The 25294-nt window shown below is 40.3% G+C and overlaps 1 protein-coding gene and 1 long non-coding RNA gene across 3 annotated transcripts; one reads left to right on the forward strand and one right to left on the reverse strand.

Annotated features, from left to right (window-relative positions):
• Positions 1–1819: 1819 nt before the first annotated feature.
• Positions 1820–20637, reverse strand: LOC124114369 (ornithine decarboxylase-like). Of its 2 annotated transcripts, none has more exons than XM_046474910.2 (12): positions 20466–20637; positions 15163–15294; positions 13729–13884; positions 10943–11036; positions 8449–8525; positions 7684–7856; positions 7083–7220; positions 6468–6633; positions 5701–5860; positions 4166–4296; positions 3368–3576; positions 1820–2756 (listed from the first exon to the last, which is right to left on the reverse strand). In XM_046474910.2, the coding sequence occupies exons 3-12, from the start codon at positions 13828–13830 to the stop codon at positions 2591–2593; spliced, it is 1416 nt and encodes a 471-aa protein (XP_046330866.2). In that variant the 5' UTR covers positions 13831–13884; positions 15163–15294; positions 20466–20637; the 3' UTR covers positions 1820–2590. The 2 variants fall into 2 exon arrangements, with proteins under 2 accessions (XP_046330866.2, XP_046330865.2); XM_046474909.2 differs by having other exon boundaries at positions 10943–11039; positions 20466–20636.
• LOC125382094 lies at positions 18561–19324 on the forward strand. The gene is made up of 2 exons (XR_007222302.1): positions 18561–18829; positions 19048–19324. It is a non-coding gene; the product is annotated as an uncharacterized LOC125382094 (long non-coding RNA).
• Positions 20638–25294: the final 4657 nt, after the last annotated feature.

Consider the following 25294-nt stretch of genomic DNA (forward strand, 5'->3'; position numbering starts at 1 on the left):
ACCTCTTATCAACAGAGATCAAGGGCATCACATCTTATCTAATGAAGCAATAGACCTTTCTTGGTTAGCATCCAATCAGCTTGTGAAAACTTTATTATCATTTTAATAATGTACATCTAGCTTCATTACGAGTGTACTATGAACACAATGCCTTTTAGAAAGTGATTAAATGTAACAAATGTTTTATTTGGTATCACACTCAGAAAAGTACAAATTCTACTTTTTTTTGGCGTTGAGTCCCATCTGTCATTTGAACACAATCTCATAGTGAGGGACCTAATCGCCAGCACACAAATATCTCACCCACTCAGCCACCGAAGCTTCCACAAAAAAGAAAATTCCACAACTGGTAGTGCAGATCACGTCCTCTATGGACACGTCTGAGAATTGTAATAAGGCACCGCAAAGGCAGCCGTGCAAATTTCCACTTGTCAGAGGGGTACACAAAGTACGTGATCTGTACTACAAGTTGTCGGATTTCCATTGTTGCGGGTGCTGTGTGGTTTAGGACGTGAACTTTGAGTGATGCTGCTCATTCTTTGAGAGTGGGTTCGAATCCCGGATGAGACTCAGTCCCCCAAAAGTTCAAGAATTTGAACTTTACTGAGAAAATGTTTTACCAAATACACACATCCGATTATCTGGGCGCTTCTTGTTAATATCTATTACCTGATGTTCATGTCAATGTGTTGCTTACAACAAAATGCCACGCATATACACCTCTCATCACTTATTTGTAATCACACCTGCTTGATAACGGTGTAAGAATCTGTCGAAACGTCCTATATGCAATAAACCAGAAGTTGTTATCCATGAAGTTGTACGCCTCCTTATCCAGAAAATAACTACCATATATGACAGAAAAACTAAAAGATGTTACGTTGCACCTTGCACGAGCGAAGTAGTGTGGTTCTCCCTCCTTTTGTCCTTTAAGTTGGGGAGGCTTGTACAGATATGGAACACTAAAACTCAAGCCCTTTTCAGGGATTGTTTCGCTGGTTCAGCCTTTATCTTCCAATATTTCTAATTAAATCCAGTATGCAGTATGAACATCACAAATTTTCCAATAAGATTTAGTTTCACAACCAAAAAATAAAATAAACAAGAAAGAAGTGAGCAAAGCTCACATACGCCCGTTATCCCTGCTGGTCAACAACAAATAGTAAATAGTTTGTTAATTAATGAAATATTACATATTTCTTACTGATTTTAACTTCAATGTTTTAAAAACTAAGATTGAGTTCCAGTGACAATTGAACCCGGCTTTTGGGAGTGACGAGCGAACGCTTTACCACTAGGCTACCCGACCGCCCCTTCTGATTATGAATAGTTCACAGTGGAGAAGACTTCTGTTGAAGACCTGAACATTTTATTATATTCAAAAATACAGGATTCATGCCAATGATGTAATATCAGGCATGTGAGCATGTTTTCCCCCAAAAGAGAACTCTAGGGGGGTGTGGGGGCATGCCAAAAAAGTCAAGTGGAATAAACAAAGATTGCGTGTATGGGTTTTCGGACCCTGAAGGAACATTCAGTTTCCTTCACATGAACAACTGTAAAATATTTCATATCTATATGCTAAAAAAGACCTCTGAGTATTTACATTTTCTCTATGATGCCACACCAAGTATTCTTGTTAAATAAATGTATGATGTCCAAAAACCTATGATCCGATGATAATAGTATTGTATCATGAACAATAATAAAGGCATATATGATGCTGAAAGCGCTGATCAAAAACAGCACAATCCACGACGTTGGTCCGGGAAGGGAAAACTTTACCCCAAAGTTCAAAGCAATAAAAACATGACATATATGGTTATAAATATTTTATTCAATCACCATCACAGTAACCGATATGAAAGAAAAAAAAACTCTGGCCATGGTGACAGTAGCAGGTGTCCCCTTTGTTTGTATACCCTTGATTCAGACTAGACCGCAGATGTGAGACTAGTGGATACATTAGACAGGTAACTAGTCACACTGTGTACTATAAGTAGGACTACAGTCGAAAATCACTAACTATGGACATAGTCATCACATGCTTACTGATCTCTGCAATGTTTTCTGTAAATTTGTTTATAAATGATATGAATAAATGAAATGAATAAAGAAGAAACAAAATCGCCCATTTAACCAAAAACATTTTGACGTCATTTATAAATACAAGGTGAACCTCAATCACTAATTTATAACTGTAAATACTAAACATTAATAACTGTAATATCAATAAATATCTGAACAAATTTACAGAAAACAAGTGTAAAAATGGTTTCATCAATGCCCCGACATTGTGGTTTTGGATGTTTCAATGGAAATGGTAACAAAAATCAAATTTCATTTGGGCCAAAATCAGCATACAAACAGGTCACATGTGAAACATTTCAAAATTGGCCCCTGATTTGTACCTAACCATTGGGGTCGTGAGGGAGAGAGATGAAACGAGAACAAAGCAGCAAGTTCAACTGAGAGCGAATGTGGGAAAGAGAAACAAAATAAAAGTTACAGAATCAAAATGACAAACCACCTAATCTTGACTATATAGGTTTGGAGCTAACAATCCGATGACAATGCCAAGCAAAACTTCTCAGTTGAGAGGGTCGAGGTCGCATATCAGTTCAGGTCGTGGTGACCCAAAAACTTCCTCCACCTGATCGTGAGTTTCAAAGAGGTCATGGCCTGCCTTCATGAAGGGGATCACCTTGGAGATTGGCTGATCCATCTTCTTGGTCTGCTTTGAGTAGGTCTGCGCCCTGAAACAGGAAACAAAGCTCATAAATAAGAGGTCTGTAGCAATTTCTGCAAATATACTTTCATTAAGTCATTGAAGAACAAAGAATGTATCAAGATGCTAGGTTTGGATCAAAGTGCATCACTACATTAGTATCCGATAAACTGATTTATTAACCAGCCTACAAAACCTGTTCAATGCACAAACATCAAACCTGGGAAGACACCCATCAAGAAGTGAGTATGGTCTCACAACTTAAAGCAATATTACAGCCCCGTCACAGAATGGCATATCTCAAAGCCATATACAATGGAACACTAGAGCCATGGGCACTGAAGGTCACACCTATGTTGTGACTGATGGATGTATTTCCATACAAATACTATGCTAAATATTATGAGTATGGTTACCATAACAGCATCACATTAAAATAAAAATAAAAATAAAAATTTGTCAAAATTCATTTAGAGGTGGGGTTGATTCCTGCTACTCGACTACTCCTGATCCAGTCAGTGCTTTAAGCAACACGCCATCCTTTCATATGTGAAACAATAGGGTCAGGTATAATGATGTACGGCAAAAATAGCTTTGTGGATCATGGCTCAACAGTTGTTCATGCTATGTTGTTCTCACCAGACTACATCTTGACAGAGATAGAAGACCCTGGGTCGGGGCATCCCGTTGAAGGTGGAGGCAGCACACATGGTGTAGGCCCCCATGTCCTCAAAGTAGATCCACTCCCCAATCTGCATCTCGGGCAGTCGACAGTCTTCCATGATGCAGTCCAGGCCGTCACAGGTTGGTCCCCACACACTTGACACAAAGGTCATATCGCTGCCATCCTGAACAAAAACAAAGACATTAGCACAGTAAGGAGTTGTGTCCAGTGTTACACAAACATCAATCGCTGCCATCCTCATCCAGTAGACGGACAACAGCCTAATTATGACTTTATAGGCACTTGAAGTTGTGAACAAATCAAATCTGTAATTGTTTTCAACTGTTTATCAGTAACCCCCTTATACTTCAAGACCAATTTGAAAAGCCCCAACGGGAAAGTATATGGGGAAAGAGCTGACCCTGGGCAGTGAGCTCAACAAAGAGAAGAGAGAAGAGAAGAATTATCTCCACATGGATATACTTAAGCTGGCCAAAGTGTGCACGGACCATTTCTACAAATATTTTTGAGATCCATAGGGTATTACCTCTGACTGCATACTGGAAATTAGTGTTTTGACCTATTTCAAGATATTCATGTGGGTATTTACTCCATGACCCTAAACATATCGACAAACCGTGGCTGTCGTAAGGATATTACTATTGAGGACACTGCTGTGATCAAAACAGGTTATTCCTATACATTAAATTACCTAAACCTAATCTTATGCTACTGAAACAAACTAACAATAGTCAATGAGAAAAAATAAGTACCTGCAAAACAGATGGTGTGACAGTGGCATGATCAAACAGCAAACAGTTGAAGGAGCCATACACCCCATCATTGATATAGTACATGTAGGCTGGCTCATCGTCCCCGGTCACCACTTGGTCAGGGAGATGTTCTGAAACACACAAGCAACGTGTTAGTCATAACTGGTTATCTGTATAAGAATCACCAGATCATGCTCTTAATGTACAGGCGATGAAATACTTCAGACTGGCAAGGCAAAACACCAAAATCCCACATATTTCTCAGTTGACATCTTTACTCTAGTACTGGTTATGTGAACTACTGGCATTCAAATCATATCAATTTGCACCAAAGAATTTCTACTTGATGTTTGATTATTTGTTTGTTTCCACACTCAGCAATAATTGACCCACATGATGCTGGTTGCAAGTCTGGACCAGACAACCCAGTAACTGACAGTGAGAGCATGACCCACCTATCAACTTGGTTGCCTGTTACGACAAACATCTGTCGCAGGGGAATGTGTGGCTAATTCAAAGAAAGGTTTACCTCTTATTAAAGTACTCATGGAAATGAAAAAAATCTGTTTTGCTGGATTTAATAATCAACACAAAGCATTATGTAGATGTAAATACGAAATAACAAAACAACTGGAAAAGTACTAGTCAGGATTTGCTAGTTTTATCTCAGTGCTCAATACAAAATGTACTTTACAGGAGGTAATTTGTAGGCACTTTCAACATTCAAAAATAAAACTAAGTCCAAATTGACATGGCAGAAACAGGCTATAGGCATTATGCAAATTAGCCTGGAAAAATGTTATCAAAACAACAATAAAAATAACAGCTATGTTTATGTACATAATAATAATGATATGTAAGTTGTTTGAGAGGGAATATGTTACTTTTACGTTCTGATATTTTGACGATGATTCACTATCCCACAATGCCACTCACAAATCACTAACCACTGACAAATAACATGCATGTGGGTTTCAAGCACCTGTTTTCACCTGTCGTCAAGGTGTCATAGGTCATGGACATTCACCTTGATCTACTAACACCTGGTTATGCTCAGTTTCACAATAGTGTGTTTTGTTCATATTTTTACACACCTTTACGTGTAAAAAGACATAAAAACCTTTGATACGCTGTATTTGTGCCAAGGCATAATTAGTACTTATTGAATTGTTTGAATATTTATATATTTTGTATATTAACTGCATTTATTTAAAATCTGAGATCGAAAAAACAGTTTTTGTTTTATTTCCGTGAGTACTTTAGTTTAAAAATTACCCAATGGACAGGACCCAAAGAAAACTATCAATACCCACAAGGTGAACGATAACATGTGAGTAAACACTCAATTGCTAAAAACACACCTGGAACCCTCTGACAGTGTTCAATTTGAAAAGACACTTTGGGTTTCAAATGTTCACTTTTCAATGATCAAATCGAACGATAGGAAATTGTAAATGGATAGCATGGATGCATAGATTTCACCAAGGTAACAAGGTGGTGTGTACCAAGGGACAACTCCTCACAGACACACTGACCATGATTAGACTTGTCTCTAGCAACCATCCTCTTGGCAATGATGTTGGCAGTGAGAGTGAAGGCCGAGGCCACGAAGTAGCGACCTGGCTCAGCGATGATTTGCACACCGGAGGATGCTGGGAAGTAGTGGTCCAGGGCAGGACTGAGGACGTCAACAACCTGCAGCATAAACTTGTGCATGAACATACTGGTGGTGCGGAAAGCAAGTCCCTTAACAGTGTTCTGACGAGGCGGCATTCCTGCAATAACTTATTGATGACGAATAAACTTAGTATCAGTGAACGTGTAGCTTAGCTTATATTCTATAACTAGTGGGGTCACGGACTGTTTGAGAGATATATGTTACATCACTCAAACAGTTGCTTCATTATGGAAATTAAACTTCCCGTTAAATTTGCTTTTAGACATTTTTGCAATATTGTAGTGACAAAGATGATTTCCATTAACTGACAAAACATGGTCACATAGGAAACAGAGCAGACAGCTGGAGGAGATTCTGAGATACAGCAAATTAAATTTCTTTTAATCATTTGATGCGGGAGTTTTTTTCTATTAATTTGCATCAAGTTTGCATGTGATATATTTAAAACTAGTACTCTACTAAACCAAACTGGTGTACCAAAATTTTCTTCTGAAAACTGATAAACGGTCTGGCAACAGCGTGACACCCAAATGAAATATACTCATAATACAGCCACAAATAGTGAGCTTCTAACTGAAGTCTCATGAGAAAAGTGTACCACGACTTTAGCCTGCAATGACTCACCTCTTCGAATGATATAGCGGCAGTAACTTGGCCTGGGAATCCCCCACCAATATCCAGCAGAGTGAAGGGGAATCCCATGTCCAAGCCAGTCTGGAAGACGCCATGTGCCTGCTCCACTGCAACAGCAAAGGCAGCTGCCTCCTCGGCACCGCTACCAACGTGGAAGCTGCAATACACAAACGCCGTTCACTGTGTGCTCACATACACACTAATGTTTTACTTACTTCAATTTGTCAATGTGTCGAGAAAAGACTGTCTAGTTTACGTGAAATGGGGTCTAATGTCATATTTAATATGATCATCGCCATGTGCATGTACTAGGCCCAGACTGAAGCAGGTATTATAGCCCACTTAGCTACCATGCTACAGTTTAACATGGATACCCCACCAAGACACACTATACTGACTGAGCCGACCAGTTCTTGTTCTATCACCTTATTAATGTCAGATAAAACAACATGTGTTTGTTTCTCAATACCTTAATGTTTCTTTCTATACTTTTATTCCTGTTAATATTGGTTCAATATACCATGTTCCATATCCAAGTTAAAGTTAGGAAGCATGAAATTCAAACTGATAACATTGTTGGGGCAAGAGATGAGGCTCCAGACCTACCTGACTCCCACAACATTGAGTTCCAGTTCTTTGGCTGTCTCCAGCAGCTGTTTGGCCTTTGCTGGATGACAGCCAAACTTCATCCCCAGCTCACACTGCACCTTGAAGTTGCTCGGAGGCAGGATACGAAGAACCAGTCTGTAGACCAGCAAGACGGGACACAGTCACGCAAACAGTTATTATTATGCTGCTTAGTAAGATACATCTTGGATTATCAGATATGACTCTGTAAGTACAACCTCGGCCACATATTGCCAAGAGCTACGAAAGATCAAATTACAAATAAGTCTCAGTCTTTCAGTTACATCACTGCATGTTAGCTTAAATGTGGAGAAAGAAAGCCCAAAGTGATAAAGATGGTGGACATTTACTCTGTTACCCAGGGCTCTGCGAGCACCCACCCCGGGGCTCTGCCAGCACCACCACGGGGCTCTGCGAGCACCCACCCCGGGGCTCTGCCAGCACCACCACGGGGCTCTGCGAGCACCCATCCCGGGACTCTGCGAGCACCCAACCAAGGACTCAACGACCCCATACCCCAGGGAGCTGCAAGTACTCACACCGACTCTGCAACCTCTAGCCTAGAATTGGAAGCACTCACCTTGCATCAGGGAAGACAGCTTTGACCTTGAGTAGTTCAGCTTCGTTGTCAAAGGTCATAAGGTCAACATTGCGTTTGGCAGCATGACGCACGTAGGAAGTCTGCTTGCAAGGATTTGCGTAGATGATGCGCGAGGGCGAGATGCCAAGGTTCAGCACCTTGTCGATTTCCATCTGAAAGTGGAGAAGTATTGATAGTGGTTACCAGTGTGACAATTTATTATAAATTTATTCAGCAAGCTGACGAGAAATGGAATTCCTAATAAAACAGAGAGTGACATTTGTTTAATGCCTAGAGAGAGTATCAGCTTCTTGTGGGAGGAAAGCCTGAAGTGGTCATTGATGTTTACCACTTCAGTTAAATTGACGAGCATGAGTATGGAGCTGATAAAATTAGAAAAAAATCAGGGCAAATCATATTGGAAGCCAGGATCAAAGGTTTGACATGTTGCCCAACAATGACACAGACAACCTGGCAACCAACAAATGGTTGCTATCATGGTCTGATTCTTGTCACCTGTCCGCTGCCCAAGCCTAGGAGCACTAGCAAGAAATGTCTTTCAGATCAGCTGATACCAAAAACTACTGAAAATAATGCCACTGAAGACACAAGTTTGGTACAAGATTGGAAGTCATGCAATAAAATCTGTCCGTAAGCTATATCCAATAGTAAGCATAAAAACTGCAATGCCAGTAAAAATCTATTTGAGAAAACATTGATTTCTCCAGAGAAATTTCAGTGTATTGGTTGCGTGCTGGAACTCACCTTGCTGGCACAGTCAAATGATGTTCCCAGATCTGCGAGAAGTTTCAGGACACCATAGTCATCATTGCACTTGACAGCTGAAAGACAAAAAAACATCGTCCAACCAGATGAAACATACTGCGTCCTCTAAGCATACAAATTGAGAACGGATGCAAATAATGCAAACAAGTATGGCCATTTGAAACAAGTAGATCAAAATTGTCGATTGCATGATATACAACTGACATTTGTATTTTGGAGTGGATGAGGATGGTTTTACACCGATTTTAGCAATATGCCAGCTATATCACAGCAGGAAACACCAGAAACGGGCTTAACACATTGTACCCATGTCAGGAATCGAACCCGGGTCTTCGGCATGACAAGCGAACGCTTTAACCGCTAGGCTACCCAACTGCCCCATGTATTTTTGGAGTGAGTGAGTGAGTATGATTTTACACCGCTTTTAGCAATATTCCAGCAATATCACGGCAGGGGAGACCAGAAATGGGCTTCAAATATTGTACCCATGTCGGGAATCGAACCCGGGTCTTCGGTGTGACGAGCGAATGTATTTTTGGAGAGAAATACACTCAAAGGTCAGGGTATCAATTAACTTTCAACTGATGATTTTCTACAATCTAGTGATGAAATCCCCATTTACTGTAGGCTCAAGACTTCTGCAGATGTGAAACAAAATGCCCAAGTGCAGCATGGCACAGATGGCCAGACTGGGAGCACCATAGTGATGACATGGGACCCAAACAATTCATTGCTGCTTGTTGATTAGAGCACCACTCAGTTCTTTTCCAGCGATATGCATGATATGACACCTTTTCGTAAATAATCAAATCTGGACCAGACAATCCAGTAATTGATATGATGAGCAACAATTCATGTTTTAGGGTATGGAATCATGGAAGTTTGACCACCTAATTCATTACGTCGCCTCATACAACCAGTATTGCTGGGGACCAATTCCTTCCAGGAATTTTCACAGGGATAGAACTGATGGTCCCCTAGACTCTTAAACAGACATCAGGCAAATTGGAAATTTTGTCAAAAATTTGGATTTTTTAAAGTCCTTATTTAGTTAAATTCAGAGATTTGAAATTGCGTTCATTGCAATAACACATAACTAAGCATAAAACCCTCTTCCTATCTATTCATCCTGTTAGTGTAATACAGGTTATTTTTACAATCCATAAAAAATTGGGGAATTTTAATGCAGACTTGGGGCCAAATTTCTGAACCTGAACACATCTTGATAAATCCCCGAGTCAGGCCTAAGTAAATCCCCGAGTCAGGCCCAAGTAGATCCCAGAGTCAGGCCCAAGTAGATCCCAGAGTCAGGCCCAAGTAGATCCCAGAGTCAGGCCCAAGTAAATCCCAGAGTCAGGCCCAAGTAAATCCCAGAGTCAGGCCCAAGTAGATCCCAGAGTCAGGCCCAAGTAAATCCCAGAGTCAGGCCCAAGTAGATCCCAGAGTCAGGCCCAAGTAGATCCCAGAGTCAGGCCCAAGTAAATCCCAGAGTCAGGCCCAAGTAAATCCCAGAGTCAGGCCCAAGTAGATCCCAGAGTCAGGCCCAAGTAGATCCCAGAGTCAGGCCCAAGTCAATCCCAGAGTCAGGCCCAAGTAAATCCCAGAGTCAGGCCCAAGTAAATCCCAGAGTCAGGCCCAAGTAGATCCCAGAGTCAGGCCCAAGTAACACAGAAACTAATGGTACTATGAGCGTATCTGATAGGATGGTAGGACTGCACAGTATTACCGGCATACTGCAATACATTTTTCAAATGATACGTTTTACAATACTTTTCTCTGTGTTCTAGTATTTTGGGTAAAATCAATATAACAAGTTTCATTATCATTTTTTTTCTAAAATCTACACTGAAATTTATTCACAAATGATGTTTCCTTTGGAAATTGACAAAACGGTGGAAATGTGAAGTGAATTTTTTTTCACATGTGTTATCTCCCCTGTATCAATGACTAAAACTAGCGGCGATTGACCATGATGACTTTGACATCGTAACATTAATTTAGTATGTAGAAAATAGGATTTGCATATGAACAGTATTCATGATACATATCACTGCATGTCAACTTAATGTGGAAGGAAAGCCTGAGAACGTTGTATGTATATTCATTAAGGTTTGGTTTTGTCATTCCAAAATGGAAATTAGCTTGTGTTTTGAGTGAGTGAGTTGGGTTTAACGCAGCTTTTAACATTATTCCAGTTATATCACAGCGTGTCAGCTTAATAAGTTAATTTTGGAGGAAAGCCCGAAGTGAAGCAGGTCTCAGACGTTTACCATTTCCGTGAAACCCACGAGCACAGGTATGGTGCTGACAAACATGGAAACAAAATTGGGGTGAACCGGAATTCGAAATCCACGATCATAGGTTCCTGGCGTGCCCAAGGGACACAACTCTGCGCAACAAATTGTGGATCCCTACAACTGGGCCAACTGTGGCCCCACTAGGGAGATCAAGAACAAGTAGGATAAGTACTCACCATAAAAAGGCTCCACCCTTGGCAGGAGCCTCCTCCATTTCTTATACTTGGCAACAATGTCACCGAGATCAGCAATGAAGAAGGCATCTTCACTCTGCTGAAAGACATACACAGATCACAGAGTTAGGTGAGATGATTACAATTTTAGTTAACCCCCCAATCAGTAGTACAGAGAAAGTAGCTGTGCTGGTAAATATCAGAGCTCCAGATAAGCTGCGTATCTGCGTAAAATACGCATCAGAAATGCAGAAATACGCAGTAAAATAAAAACCAAGCGTATCAAATACGCAACGAAGATTACAACAGTTACGCTACAAAATTAAAACTTGTGCGTATCATCAAAATATTGATAAGTAACCCTACGTATTTGTTTAGCAAATCAGCAACTTATTTTGAAACAAACGGGTATTCCGTGTCAACCTTGCCAAACTCCATGATGACAGTTACATCATGATCATTTGCCATCACACTTTCTTGTGGAAGTATCGTGGTATTTTTGAATCCTATAAAGCTCTCTAACCCACACGACACCAGTTTGCAGGGACTAGATGAATAGTGTTTTTAAATATTTAAATTAAATAGCCATACTGTCACAACACAGGCATCAGCTCATTCAGCTGTCAATGAACATCAAAATCTAGGATGTCCAGCAGCAAGGTTACATTTTTATGGGTACAAACAAAAGTAAACAAGTTAAACTTGTTGAAAGCAAAATAGAAAATGAATACTGAAATTGTTGTTCTGTCTTATCCAGGTTTTGATTCTAACCCAGTAACTGGTGACATGGTCAAATGAGACCACTAGTGAGTTTGAGTTTGAGCATAACTCAATGTATTACCAACAAGAGTAAATTTCAACATGCTGAAATACTGTAGACTTCATGTCCACAAACTCAATTCTTATTTCAGTAAAACTGGATTCAACCACAAGCTGGGTTTTAGATCAGTTCACTTTCTAGGACATGAGTGAGTGAGTGAGGATGGTTTTACGCCGTTTTTAGCAATATTCCAGCAATATCACGGTGGGGGACACCAGAAATGGGCTTCACACATTGTACCCATGTCGGGAATCGAACCCGGGTCTTCGGCGTGACAAGCGAACGCTTTAACCACTAGGCTACCCGACCGCCCCTCCAGGACATGAACTTATTGTCATCCAAACTGTTCTCAGTGAGTATGCTTTTGTGGCTACTTTCATATTCCAGTAATATCACAGAAGGAGACACCAGGTATGTATACTATTCCCAAGATTTTTTCAAATTTGATACAGAAGAATGTCTCATCAGAAGATGACAAATGCCCCCACAAATTCGAAAGAATAAATCATCTGACTGTTACTTTTGATGAAAGAATTTCCATCTAATCTGTCTGTCCATATACAAGAGTAGTTATAGAACTATGAAAACAATATCATGGAATTGGGATTTGGAACTTTGTATTTCTAGGTCAGGTAGACACCAAAATGAACAGAGTCAAAGTAAATGTCATGGAAACGGAAAAAAATATATATTCGAAAAGAAATAGGAAAAAAAAATCAAGGGGGGTCACTCTTGTGATAAAATAGGAAAAGGTTTATTTCTTTCAATATTGACAACATGATTATGGTTGTTTTGCAACATTGTGGCAGTTCATAGTTATATTTAATAGTCATACACATGATACACAGACATTACCAAGTTTCACTCATGGAAATTTTCTGACATGGGTCCTTTATGTGAAAACTTCAAATATTCAGGAGGTACGCCCATACAGCACAATGTTAAAATGCCCCATTCTATTTGAAAATGAGCAGTCAACATTACAATTACATTTTCATGATTACAGGAACCCAATATTTCCTGTTAAGACCCATCTAATTAATTATTGGACACCCCTCATTTTGTAGGTCAAGATAAAGCCCTGATTCACATGAGAATGCATTCACCAGGAGTCTGGGTGACTGTATGATTAATGTGTACATTGCAATGGCATGTATCACAAACATTACCCTTGACGTAACAAAGTCTGGATAATTCTTATCCCTGAAAACAGAGGATGCCCATGTTAACCTTTAGGTAAATAATCCCCGAGGCAAATAAAAATGTAAACCTCTACCTGATCAAACTAAGACTAAAAATATGGCTTCAGTTACATTTATTTACAAAATAGGTCAGGTATGTTTTTAGTAAATCTACAACCCTGCAACCAAGCAGCTGTTGGGAACTATTATTTGGAGTCCTTTCTTGGTAACTATTCTAAAGTGTGCTACTTGTTTTCCCACCAACAGCATCAACTGTGAATAATATTAACAGCAACTAGTCACAACATCTCCAATTAGGTGCAGTCAAGGTAATCAGTGTGTGAGTGAGTTGGGTTTAACGCCGCTTTTAACAGTATTACAATTATATCACGGTGTGTCAGCTTAATGTGGGAGGAAAGCCCAAAGTGAAACCCATGTGCACGGTATGATGCTGACAAACCTAGAAACATCATCAGGGGGAACCGGGATTCGAACCCACAATCATAGGTTCCTGGGCCCACTTGCATCAAGCCATCTTAGCACTATGACTATTGTAAGCCTATGGTAAGGTATGGGAGTTACGATCATGTTAGCGCTAAGATCGCTTTGTGCAAGTGGGCCCAGGCGTGCCCAAGGGACGCAACTCTGCACAGCGAATCACGGAGCCTTAGAGGGCTGGGCCACCGGTGCCCATCAAGGTAATCAGAATAAGATCAGTTTTTGTAAGGCACAAACTAATCTCCAACTATTAAATATCCAGTCTAATTCCAGGTACAGGCAATGCCTACCTCGTTCTTTAGAAGTGCAGCCTTCTCTGCGACCAAGCAAGCCTTAGTCTTCTCATAGGACAGCGACTCCACAGCACAACCGTTTCCAATGTAATGTTTCATTTTCTAGCTCAAAAGTCCGCAAAGATAGTCTGAGTTCGAGGGTATACAAACAATCTAAAACAGAAGTGTTAAAAAGTAATTTTATTATCATGTTACCTAATCATGTTAAATGAAGCAAGGATCTCTTGATTTCCAAATAATTTTTTCATTGATCCATTCCTCAAGAAAACTTTTCTTCATATGTTTTTCTAGCATATATTCTTTGTTGAACTCCTTCCCACGTAAACAAGCATGAAATACTCATATCCCCCGCCAATATGACATGTCCGGTTGTGTGCAATGCATTAGCTCCTGTGAACTATGTTCACTGGACCTTTGTGTAAATGGCCTAATTGCAGCACTAAAAAAGGTTATTACTGGTGTTGTTTTGCCATCTGCAGTTTATGATAACTTCTTTATTACAACTAGGTTCTAACACCGTTATCAAGCAAGTAAAGTACAGAGTATGGTTGACAAGAATATATACAGGATAGGAGGCAGTGTTTATACAGTTGAGTAGGTTTAAGATGCAGTTACACTGTTGTATTTGTAACAAGTTGTGTTATTACTTAAACAATAATCAGGGAAGTAAGGGAGTTCTTAGGGAGACCTATCTATGTGCAATGTTTGGTTAAGATATCTCTCATGGTTTTTGTGTTCTTCTCCGGAAACGAAATGTGACGGACTATATATATATCCTGAGAGCTATATCCCCCCTTCCACTTCGTGGCGGGGGATAATAAAAAAACATTGGAACAGAATTATTGCCAAAAAGCAAGTAGTCATTGGTTGTCAAGCTGCTCATACTGAAGTGGCCATGAGCTCATATTTCAGTGAGAGTAAGTTGAGTTTGCCATACTCCAGCCCCTTCACAATAAGGGACAAGGAATGTTGTACATTATAGCCATGCTGGGATACAAACCACATGATCTTAACTTTCTTGAGATGGAATGTATTGTACATCCTCTACCAAATATGTTTGAATGTACCAACTGTGCACCCTTGTTTTGTTTGTTTGTTGTTTAATGCCGCACTCAGCAATATTCCAGCTATATGATGGCGATCTGTAAATAATCGAGACTGGACCAGACAATCCAGTGATTGACACCATGAGCATCAATCCATGCAATTGAGATCATGAGCATCAATCCATGCAATTGAGATATGATGACATGCATCAACCAAGTCAGCAAGCCTGACAACCCAATCCTGTTAGTCGCCTCTTATGACAAGCAGAGTCGCTTTTTACGGCAAGCATGGGTTGCTCAAGAGCTATTCTATCCCGGATCTTCACGGATCACACGCTTGAGTCCATCCTGACCGATCACTACTGTGCATAGCTCTGAATCTCACCTGGCCAGAGGGAACACCTGCTTTTAGCAAATACTAGCTGGGATCCCAGGGTGGCTCTGCGTTGAAGTTAAATTTTTTCTTGGAACGGCAGAAGCCCTCTGGGCTTTCTGTGTAGAAGACAGTCAAGCCTCCCTGCAAGGTGAAAAATAATATTTGAGGTTAGCATGATTGAGTGGATGGGTTTAACACTGCCTTTAACACTATTCCAGTTATATCACAGCATGTCAGCTTAATGTACCAAGAAAGACTGAATTGACGCCAGTCCCAGAAATTGACCACTTTGGCAAAAACCCAAGAGCATGGGTATGGCGCTCACAAACCTAGAAACGTTGGGGCAAACCAGATTCATGCCAACAATTACAGGTATATGGCGTGCCAACGGGACACAACTCTGCAAGTCACAAGGATTATCCTTGAATTTTTTACCTATGAGAGAAAATCCCCCTAGTCTAAAAGCAATGAGATTTTTTTGCATGTGATGAGGTTTTGCAAATTTTCAGAGTTTTTTTTGTCTTCCCACAGTGGAAACTGTATTTGATATTCAGTATTTGTGACTCGAATTATGTTACAATTAATGTTACTAGATTATATAGATACATCCTCCATTTTATTAACATTAATTATTCCATTGTGAATATCAAAAATATTAGCATTAGTATCAACAACAAAAATTGCATAAGTATTTATATTTCTGTTCATTGTCTACTTTACCATGTTTACGAGAAAATACATTTATATTTATGTATTTCAGTTCATTATCGACTTTAGGAGGAATTATTTGTGGGTACAATTATAGATAAGGCCTGTTTACCACCATCAGCTGTTCATTTCATGGATTTGGGGAACAAACAATTTCTAGGTCTTCGACAATGTTGAGATTGTAATTTAATATATTCAAAGCCATGACATGGAATAGCAAATGTTGTAAATGGTGTTTGTTGGCCAAAAATATGTAATTTACATTCCAGCGCTTTCATCAATTTCACTGTCAGTAGTGCGTACTGTATGAAAGACCGAGTATCCGGCCATATCAATTGAAATCTTCTCAATATGGACATTTTTTTAATTAGAAGTTACAGTTCAAATTAAGATGACTATTGCTCCAGGTTCACCCTTTTCTTTAATTAGCAACAATTAAGTCATTTATTTTCTGCACAAGGTGGCATGTTTGCCATGTGCAGCATCAAGAAAATGTTTACGTGTAACAGGAAGTTGAAAAGATTGTTGACTTTCACAATGTTTATGAGTTACATTTGAATGATTAAGTCAGTTTTCAATAAATACGGACAAATCTGGAGGGCAAACATACAGTAGCATATTCTAAGAAGATCTCCAACTTGCTGTTTGGCCACTAGAAATAGATCAAAATTCGTAATTCATGCACATTGGCCATTCTTGCAAGAGGGCACCGTTCATTAAAAACCAGTGCTGTCTTATCTAAAGTCTAGGGGAATCTCATCTTAAATATGATCGTTTGTGATCTATAAATTTGTATATTCTTATTGAGAACGTTGTATGTATATTCATTAAGGTTTGGTGTTGTCATTCCAAAATCGAAATTAGCTTGTGTTTTGAGTGAGTGAGTTGGGTTTAACGCCGCTTTTAACATTATTCCAGTTATATCACGGCGTGTCAGCTTAATGTGGGAGGAAAGCCCGAAGTGATGCAGGTCTCAGACGTTTACCATTTCGGTGAAACCCACGAGCACAGGTATGGTGCTGACAAACCTAGAAACATAATCGGGGCGAACCGGGATTCGAACCCACAATCATAGGTTTCTGGCGTGCCCAAGGGACACAACTCTGCACAGCGAATCGCGGCACCTTAGACGACTGGGCCACCCGTGCCCCCAGCTTGTGTTTTGAAACTTTACCCGTGATTGCATTTTCTCTTGATTTCTGCACGGATGCACATACATGTACATCTTTGATTTCTGCTAGGATTTAAGTGACAAAAAATATAGTTAATGACTTGACAAATACGAGTTGAGTCTTGGGTATAAACAAATGTAGTGCAAAGCTCCATGCAGTGATATAGGAACCAGTTATGCACAGTAAGGGATGGCATGCAGTGTTTCGATTGACAACTTTTGACGATTGAAGAAACCATCGAGTAAGTTTTTTATTGACATTTTTAGGTACAGTGGATCAGGGTGCAATCAAGGAATTTTCTGACACGGGCCCTTCATGTGAAAATTTCAAATAATCCCGCGGTACGCCCATACAGCACAATGTTAAAATGCCTCATTGTACACTGATGGAATAAAATAAAGGATCGCATAGATGGCGCAGACATAAGATTTTAATACAACACTTGATCAAATGAAAGCTACATGGTAAATAATGACTTAATCTCAGTTCTTCAGTATGACGTGTGACCACCACGAGCTCTCACAACAGCCTGACAACTTCTTTGCATACTCCGAATTAATGCCTGGATTGTAGCCCTTGGAACATTATGCAACTCTTGTCTTAAACAGTCAAACCTCTCGCCCAGATTACGAGGTTGATTAATGCTATCTCGCACCCGACGACCAAGAACATCCCATAAATGTTCTATCGGGTTAACGTCTGGACTTTTAGCCGTCCATGGAAGCACAGCGACCTGGTTCTGCCTAAATAAATCGGCTGAAACACGAGCAGTATGTGGCCTTGCATGGTCCTGCTGAAACTCGAACAACCGCCCAACTCTGTTAGCGAACGGAAGCACCACTGGGCGTAACACTTCGTCACGGTAACGAACACCAGTTAGACGACCATCCACACGAATCAAATCTGTTCGGTTGTCGTAGGTGATTCCACCCCAGACCATCACTGATCCACCTCCGTATCTGTCATGCTGTTTGACAGTGCATGCTTGGTATCGTTCATTACGTCGTCTCCGGCCATCTGCATTGTCCATATTGAAACGAGACTCATCGCTGAACATGGTGTATCGCCAACGACCATGGTTAGTCACGTGCTTATTGTTTAATGGCAAATATTCTCTAGAACTCTGTCTTCTTTGAGAGGCATTTAGAAGTTGGAGTACTAACTAAGGATAAGTTATAAGTGTAGGATCAAAACCGCGCCCGAGGTTTTGTTTGGGAAGTATGCCTGCGGAGGAGGGAAAGGGGGGAGGGCCGATAGGCCCGACCCCTTTCCGGAGGCCAAGGGCATACTTCCCAAACAAAACCGAGGGCAAGTTTTTGATCTCACTTATGAACTGATCAAATAATATGAATTAGAAATAATTTTACTAATTGGTATTAACATGACTTCATTGATATTTACTGTTGAGAGTTTAACTGCAATACGCGGGGAGTACATCCGCGGGCTGCACGTGACGCACGTGCTTCAGGCCTGTTGTAACAATGAGTGCACGTGGTTCAAGCCAGTCGAATGAATTCCACAGAAGAGGATGGACGCAGACAACGATATATTTCTGACGCAGTCAGTTTTTAAAGAATCGGCATCCTGTGCTGAAGAAGACAAGGAAAGTGATGACTTTAAATTCCGTTTAGGAGATCCACTCTCCGAGCGTGAAATAACCTTACAAGTTACCGTCAAAAGACTGTGCAAGACGTCCGGTATTGAGGGCATGAAGATAAACCATTCCTTGAGAGCCACGGCAGCCACTCGATTGTAACAAGGTGACGTTGATGAACAAATGATTTGCGAAATTACCGGTAGGTTGATAAACATTTTAGTCCTGCAGTAATAAGAAATTGTTATTCAGCAAAAGTCATAACATATCAAAGAAATATTTTTTCCAAACCAGTAAGATGCTCTTTTTTATTTATGATATATATGGTAATATTGGTGTTTTTGGAATCTGTAATAGTTTTTAAGTGTATTTGTATGCTGTATGTGTAATACTTTCAGTAATCTGAACAATTTGTTTCAGGACATCTGAGCGACGCCGTTCGAAATTACAAGAGAACTTCTGACAACCAAAAGGCAACGGTCTCCGACATACTTAGTATTTTGAAAAAAATGAACTCGCCATCACGTGAAGAAGCTGATCCAAAAAGAGCAGATGACCAATGACCTGAAGACAAACTAAATCGAACTGTGACGCTCAATTTCAATTTCATCTAATATCAATAAATAGTTGAGCCATGTTCTGTTGTTGTTTTTTTCATGCAGAAAGGTAATTCAATACAGAGGGTATTTTTCGGGACTAAAACCAGGCTTTCAGTAGAAAATCTCCCGGGATTTCTTGCAGAAAGCCCGGGGCTTACCCTGGGAATGCCCGGTAAACTACCAGTAGAGGTTTAGTCGGTAAAAGAAGACCCTGGCGAGACAATAGAGTGACGTCACTAGAGGTTTATAAGCTAGTGATGATAATAGTGTTCGAACCTACACTGAAACATCGCTCCTAATTATATTAAAGTAGCTGTTCATCCTCATATCTTAAACTAGAACTCGATGGTTAGTTTTTGTTGGTTACACTATAACTGACAAATGTTCACATGTCTTTCTGACTTAGTGACTATGCACACATTCCTTCTGACTTTATATGTTTGCATAACAATAAAACCTCAGTCAACTGCAGTGTTGACCAGATTGGTTATACATGTATCAAAATACATTTTCACAGGAGTACGGACAAACATGCTGGAATCAGACATTTTCTACCTATCTCTTGAGACTTACAGCGGGTACCCGGGTAGGGTCGGTAATAGGGGTGGGTACCCAGGTAGTAAATTTGGACTTGTCCATGCCCTCGTATTACGTAACCATTTACAATTCTTCAGAAAAGTTAGCAAAAAAAATACTCTTTCCAGTGTGGTTTTCAATCTACCCAACATTACTCCCTAATCAGATTCATTGTGTCTTGTAAATCTATTAATTCTCTCGCACACACAAGATTAGAAGCACTAAATGTTAGGACTGCACTTTCGGTCGGAAACCAGATACCCATATGATAAACGGGGATTTGGCAAAAACGTGACGGCACGATATGTGGTGGGTGTGAATGAACGATGAGGTAACACTACCATCCGTACCACCGTCCCCTCCCCCATCAAATATAAGTGAGTAACCTTATAAAAATGGGTAAGGCAGGATTCTTTCTGCCAAAATAACCCTGTTCAATTACCATGATAATTTTCTATGCCAACATCGTGAGTCTAACGTTTATTACATTGTAAACTCATCAGGAGTAGTCCGATTGACACTTTTGGTAGGAGAGTCTGGCTTAGTCTAGCTTAGTCTGGGTTAGTCAGCTGTTATCGAGGTAACTACGAACAGGCATGGTTGTCACATGTCTTAACGTGATGGCTTTGAATGAAGAACAAATAATTCGGAAATACTTCTCACCTGCACAGAAGCTTCACGACCGTTTGCTTCTTCTCTTACGGCCGTAATCTTGACGGCTTTAGGTGATCAATCAGAAAAATAATAATGCATTAATGATGGAAAATGAAGATAGGGTCAGTACAGCCGTACAATGCTATCCCGTCGCCATGCGTCAGAGACTGTTGCAAATGGCGGACGTGTTATTTATATACCTTGCAAGGCGTAGGAATACACTAAGGATTGATAGCACCCAATCATGCAAACGATTGGCGTTTATGAGGAAGGCAACATGTCGAGCATACAATGTTATTTCTGTCAGTTGTAAGAAAACGGGATGTTAATGTCTGGGATACTGGTAAATCGATGACGGATATAGGAACTATTTTGCATAGATATCTGTGTGGATGTTGCTCAATTTGAGTAAATATGGCGATAACGCGACAATGCGTAATGCAATGTTCCATGAGGCCTCGGAAATTACTTGTCTAAAAATACAGCGTGACGAAATATCTAGCGTAGAGTCTCCTTTTTCGCGTTTAACAATCCAACCGTTATAGATTCTACCATGTGTTATTAATGAAAAAGTCCTAGATTCTATTTTCTTTGTATTTTCGAAAAGAAATAGATCTATTTCTTCTATTTTCTGTGTAAGCAAGCCTGGCTATCAATGTCACCGCGTTCGTGGACACCATCATAGTTAAAAATACAAATAGGTTATATGTTGTTGTTTTAACGAATTATTTTTGAAACTGACGTAACTTCAGGTGAGTCGTTTACTAAAATAAGCGCCCACAATATACATGCACAATACGTTCTACTAATACAACTATAGGCTAAGGGACAGATCTATAGTTATAATTTTGGAGGGGTTATGTTGTATTTTGTCTATTTTCCATTTGGGAAAGTTTCTTGATTGAAATCAGTAGACCAGATATTCCCGCTAACAACCACACAGGCACTTCTCCCTTCTCATCTCAACTCACCGGAGGCGGTGGGGTAGCCTAGTGGTTATAAAGCGTTCGCTCGTCACGCCGAAGACCCGGGTTCGATTCCCGACATGGGTACAATGTGTGAAGCCCATTTCTGGTGTCCCCCGCCGTGATATTCCTGTAATATTGTTAAAAGCGGCGTAAAACCATCCTCAATCATTCACTCAACTCACCGATCCCACCCTATCCTACCTTATACCCTTTCCCACACATAGATCCATATACACATGTACAATCTACCGAACCGCTTCTTCAGAGGCCTAAATATTTGATAGCACTAATGTAACCCAACTTTACTACCACCCTTTGAAGTCCCCTGAAGAACCGGGATAGAATGGGTCTTCAGCAACCCGGCCATGCTTGCCGTAAAAGGCGACTTTGTCGTAAGAGGCGACTATAACGGGATCGGGTGGGATTGTCCCCGGTCCATACTCGACTACAGACCACCGTCATATAGTTGGAATACTGCCGAAAGGGGCTTTTTAAAAACAACAAACAACAAACAAACAAACATACCACCTTTGCAACAAAGAACTTTCTGTTTAAATGTCTGTAAACTAGGGCCATTCGCCGGTTTTAATTTAACATAACGCTCAAAAACTCTTATTCACCAGACGTAATCATTTTAGTATGCACGCATTTGTCAATATATATAGCCGTTTAGTAGGGCTGGGAGGGGGTACTCGGGTAAGTGGTTCCTTCCTGAGTAGGACCCGGATACCAACAGGACTACCCGGACCCGTGGCTAGTCACGTGATATATTGTGTAATGGCAAAATGTATCTATAGAACTTCCACGGTTACGCACTATAAGTGACTAATGTCCGCACTTCATTCTGACCATGTACCCATTCCTTCTTTATATGCTTGAATAGAGATAAAACTTCGTCAACTTCAATGTACGTATGACCAGATCGTTTTCTATGATTATCTAAATACATTTTTCCAGGGCTACGGTCAAACTATTCTCAACCGGACATTTGTATCTATCTCTTGAGACCTACAGCGGGTACCCGGGTAGGGTCGGGTAATAGTGGGGTGGGTACTCGGGTAGTTAATTTGGACTCCAGCCCCAGCCCTACTGTTTGGTGGTATCTCTTTTTTAAGACCATGAGTTTAACTAAGAAATCAATTTCGAGTACATTGTCGATGATATATTAGGCTCCAAACGTTAATAAAACCCGTTTATTGGCCCTGGGCTTAAATACGTACGTATGTGTCTGTCGTATACTCTTTGTTAAAGTATTTCCCGACAAAGAGTGAGAGCGAAAAAAACATAAATTATCACACATAGACATGGCGTTATTTTATTGATACTCAATTAAATAACATCTATCTTAATAAATAGGATTTTTTTTTTTAAACTCGTTTTCATTTCATATCGAGTGTTGACCATCATGAAATCCTTTTTCTCTGTAAATACTCAGGTACAACAATTTCCTTTCGAAATGGAAAGAGTTTAACACAGTGAAAACCTTCGAGTCCGGACCTCGATAATCCGGAAACAGCACCACTTCACGTGAAACGCCACTGTCCGCGTACTAACGAGTCTCCGCTGCATCCTTTAATTAATAACTCGCTCCTACTAAACAATATGGACACCACCCGGCCAAACGTAACCCCGGCCACACTGCACAATGTAGACTAACATTTAGTCTCTGAAATCTTATATTACACAATATCCTTCTTGACTAAAAATAAAAATAAAATTCCCTATGCTGATTTCCTGTAGCATGCCTATGTCAGTTGTACTGATTGTATTTGTGAGACCTGGGCAATACAAAGAATCCGTGTCATTGACATCTTATATTACACAATATCCTTCTTGACTCTAAAAATAAAAATAGAGCTAGCTTGAGCTGGCTAGACTTGCTTTTGTATGCATTTCTAGATTATGTTTTTTTTCATAAAATAAATATATTCCACGGTCATGGTGCAGGACTATGCACAATGGTCAGGTGGCTAGCAGTTCCAAAACGGCTTTTCGTTCGTTTTCAGCGTTACTATTGCTCTGTTGTGTTCTTTTCCATGGAATGAAAACAAACCATTAAAATGTATGCATGCAAAGCATTAGCTTCCCACTATTGGCAATTGTTGGGAGCAAATTGTTATTTTGTTTAAGATGTATCCAGGTTTCGTGTAAGTTGGCATTTTGGGGAAGGGTTAATAACCCATACAACACTTACTGTTATTATAAGTTCATTGTGCGCTTCCGACTATATCACTACAGTAAAGTACGGTTATAGTGAGTGAGTTGGGGTTAACGCCGCTTTTAACAGTATTCCAGTTATATCACGGCGTGTCAGCTTAATGTGGGAGGAAAGCCCGAAGTGATGCAGGTCTCAGACGTTTACCACTTCGGTGAAACCCACGAGCACGGGTATGGTGCTGACAAACCTAGAAACATAATTGGGGCGAACCGGGATTCGAACCCACAATCATAGGTTTCTGGCGTGCCCAAGGGACGCAACTCCGGCGTAAAACCTCATTCACTCACTGAATCGTGTTGTATAGATTTATATGCATGGAACAAAAATTGGTTTAATGGGATTCATTCGCATCTGTTGAGCCGTTATAATGTGGCGACTGTCTGGCGAAGTAACTGTTTTCCGGCTGTTGGGCCTGTCTCATGATTATTAGACTAACATTTAGTCTCTGAAATCTTATATTACACAATATCCTTCTTGACTCTAAAAATAAAAATAGAGCTAGCTTGAGCTGGCTAGACTTGCTTTTGTATGCATTTCTAGATTATGTTTTTTTTCATAAAATAAATATATTCCACGGTCATGGTGCAGGACTATGCACAATGGTCAGGTGGCTAGCAGTTCCAAAACGGCTTTTCGTTCGTTTTCAGCGTTACTATTGCTCTGTTGTGTTCTTTTCCATGGAATGAAAACAAACCATTAAAATGTATGCATGCAAAGCATTAGCTTCCCACTATTGGCAATTGTTGGGAGCAAATTGTTATTTTGTTTAAGATGTATCCAGGTTTCGTGTAAGTTGGCATTTTGGGGAAGGGTTAATAACCCATACAACACTTACTGTTATTATAAGTTCATTGTGCGCTTCCGACTATATCACTACAGTAAAGTACGGTTATAGTGAGTGAGTTGGGGTTAACGCCGCTTTTAACAGTATTCCAGTTATATCACGGCGTGTCAGCTTAATGTGGGAGGAAAGCCCGAAGTGATGCAGGTCTCAGACGTTTACCACTTCGGTGAAACCCACGAGCACGGGTATGGTGCTGACAAACCTAGAAACATAATTGGGGCGAACCGGGATTCGAACCCACAATCATAGGTTTCTGGCGTGCCCAAGGGACGCAACTCTGCACAGCGAATCGCGGCGCCTTAGACGACTGGGCCACCCGTGCCCCCAGTACGGTTATAACGAACTCAAAGGGACTACTAATTTTAGTTCGTTATAACCGTAGTTCGTTATAAGCATATATACAGCATAACAACAGCAAATAGTCGGGACCAAAAAAGTAAGTTCGTTATATCCGTAAGTTCGTTATAAGCGTGTTCGTTATAACCGTTGTTTACCGTATATATGTTTTGGCATCACTATTAAATAGTGATGACACCAGGTGTTCGCACAAAGGGTGTATCCTGCCCCACAGGTCACACCGACACACACGCAAAAACAATTAAGTCAATTGTTCATTTAAAAACAACAACATTTGAAACATGTCAAAATAGGGAATTGCCTCAGGCACACCCATTGTCACCGATGCGTTTAAATTTGGATATGTCCTCCACGTGTCTGCCATAAAACTGAATGACTAAGGCATGAATTTTGTAGCCCTGATCAAACAACTTTTGAGCAAGAGTTAATGACGAAGAAAGAGCATACTTGA

The sequence above is a fragment of the Haliotis rufescens genome, unplaced genomic scaffold (genome assembly GCF_023055435.1).
Source record: "Haliotis rufescens isolate VD_foot unplaced genomic scaffold, xgHalRufe1.0.p SCAF_2, whole genome shotgun sequence".
Classification (NCBI taxonomy): domain Eukaryota; kingdom Metazoa; phylum Mollusca; class Gastropoda; order Lepetellida; family Haliotidae; genus Haliotis; species Haliotis rufescens.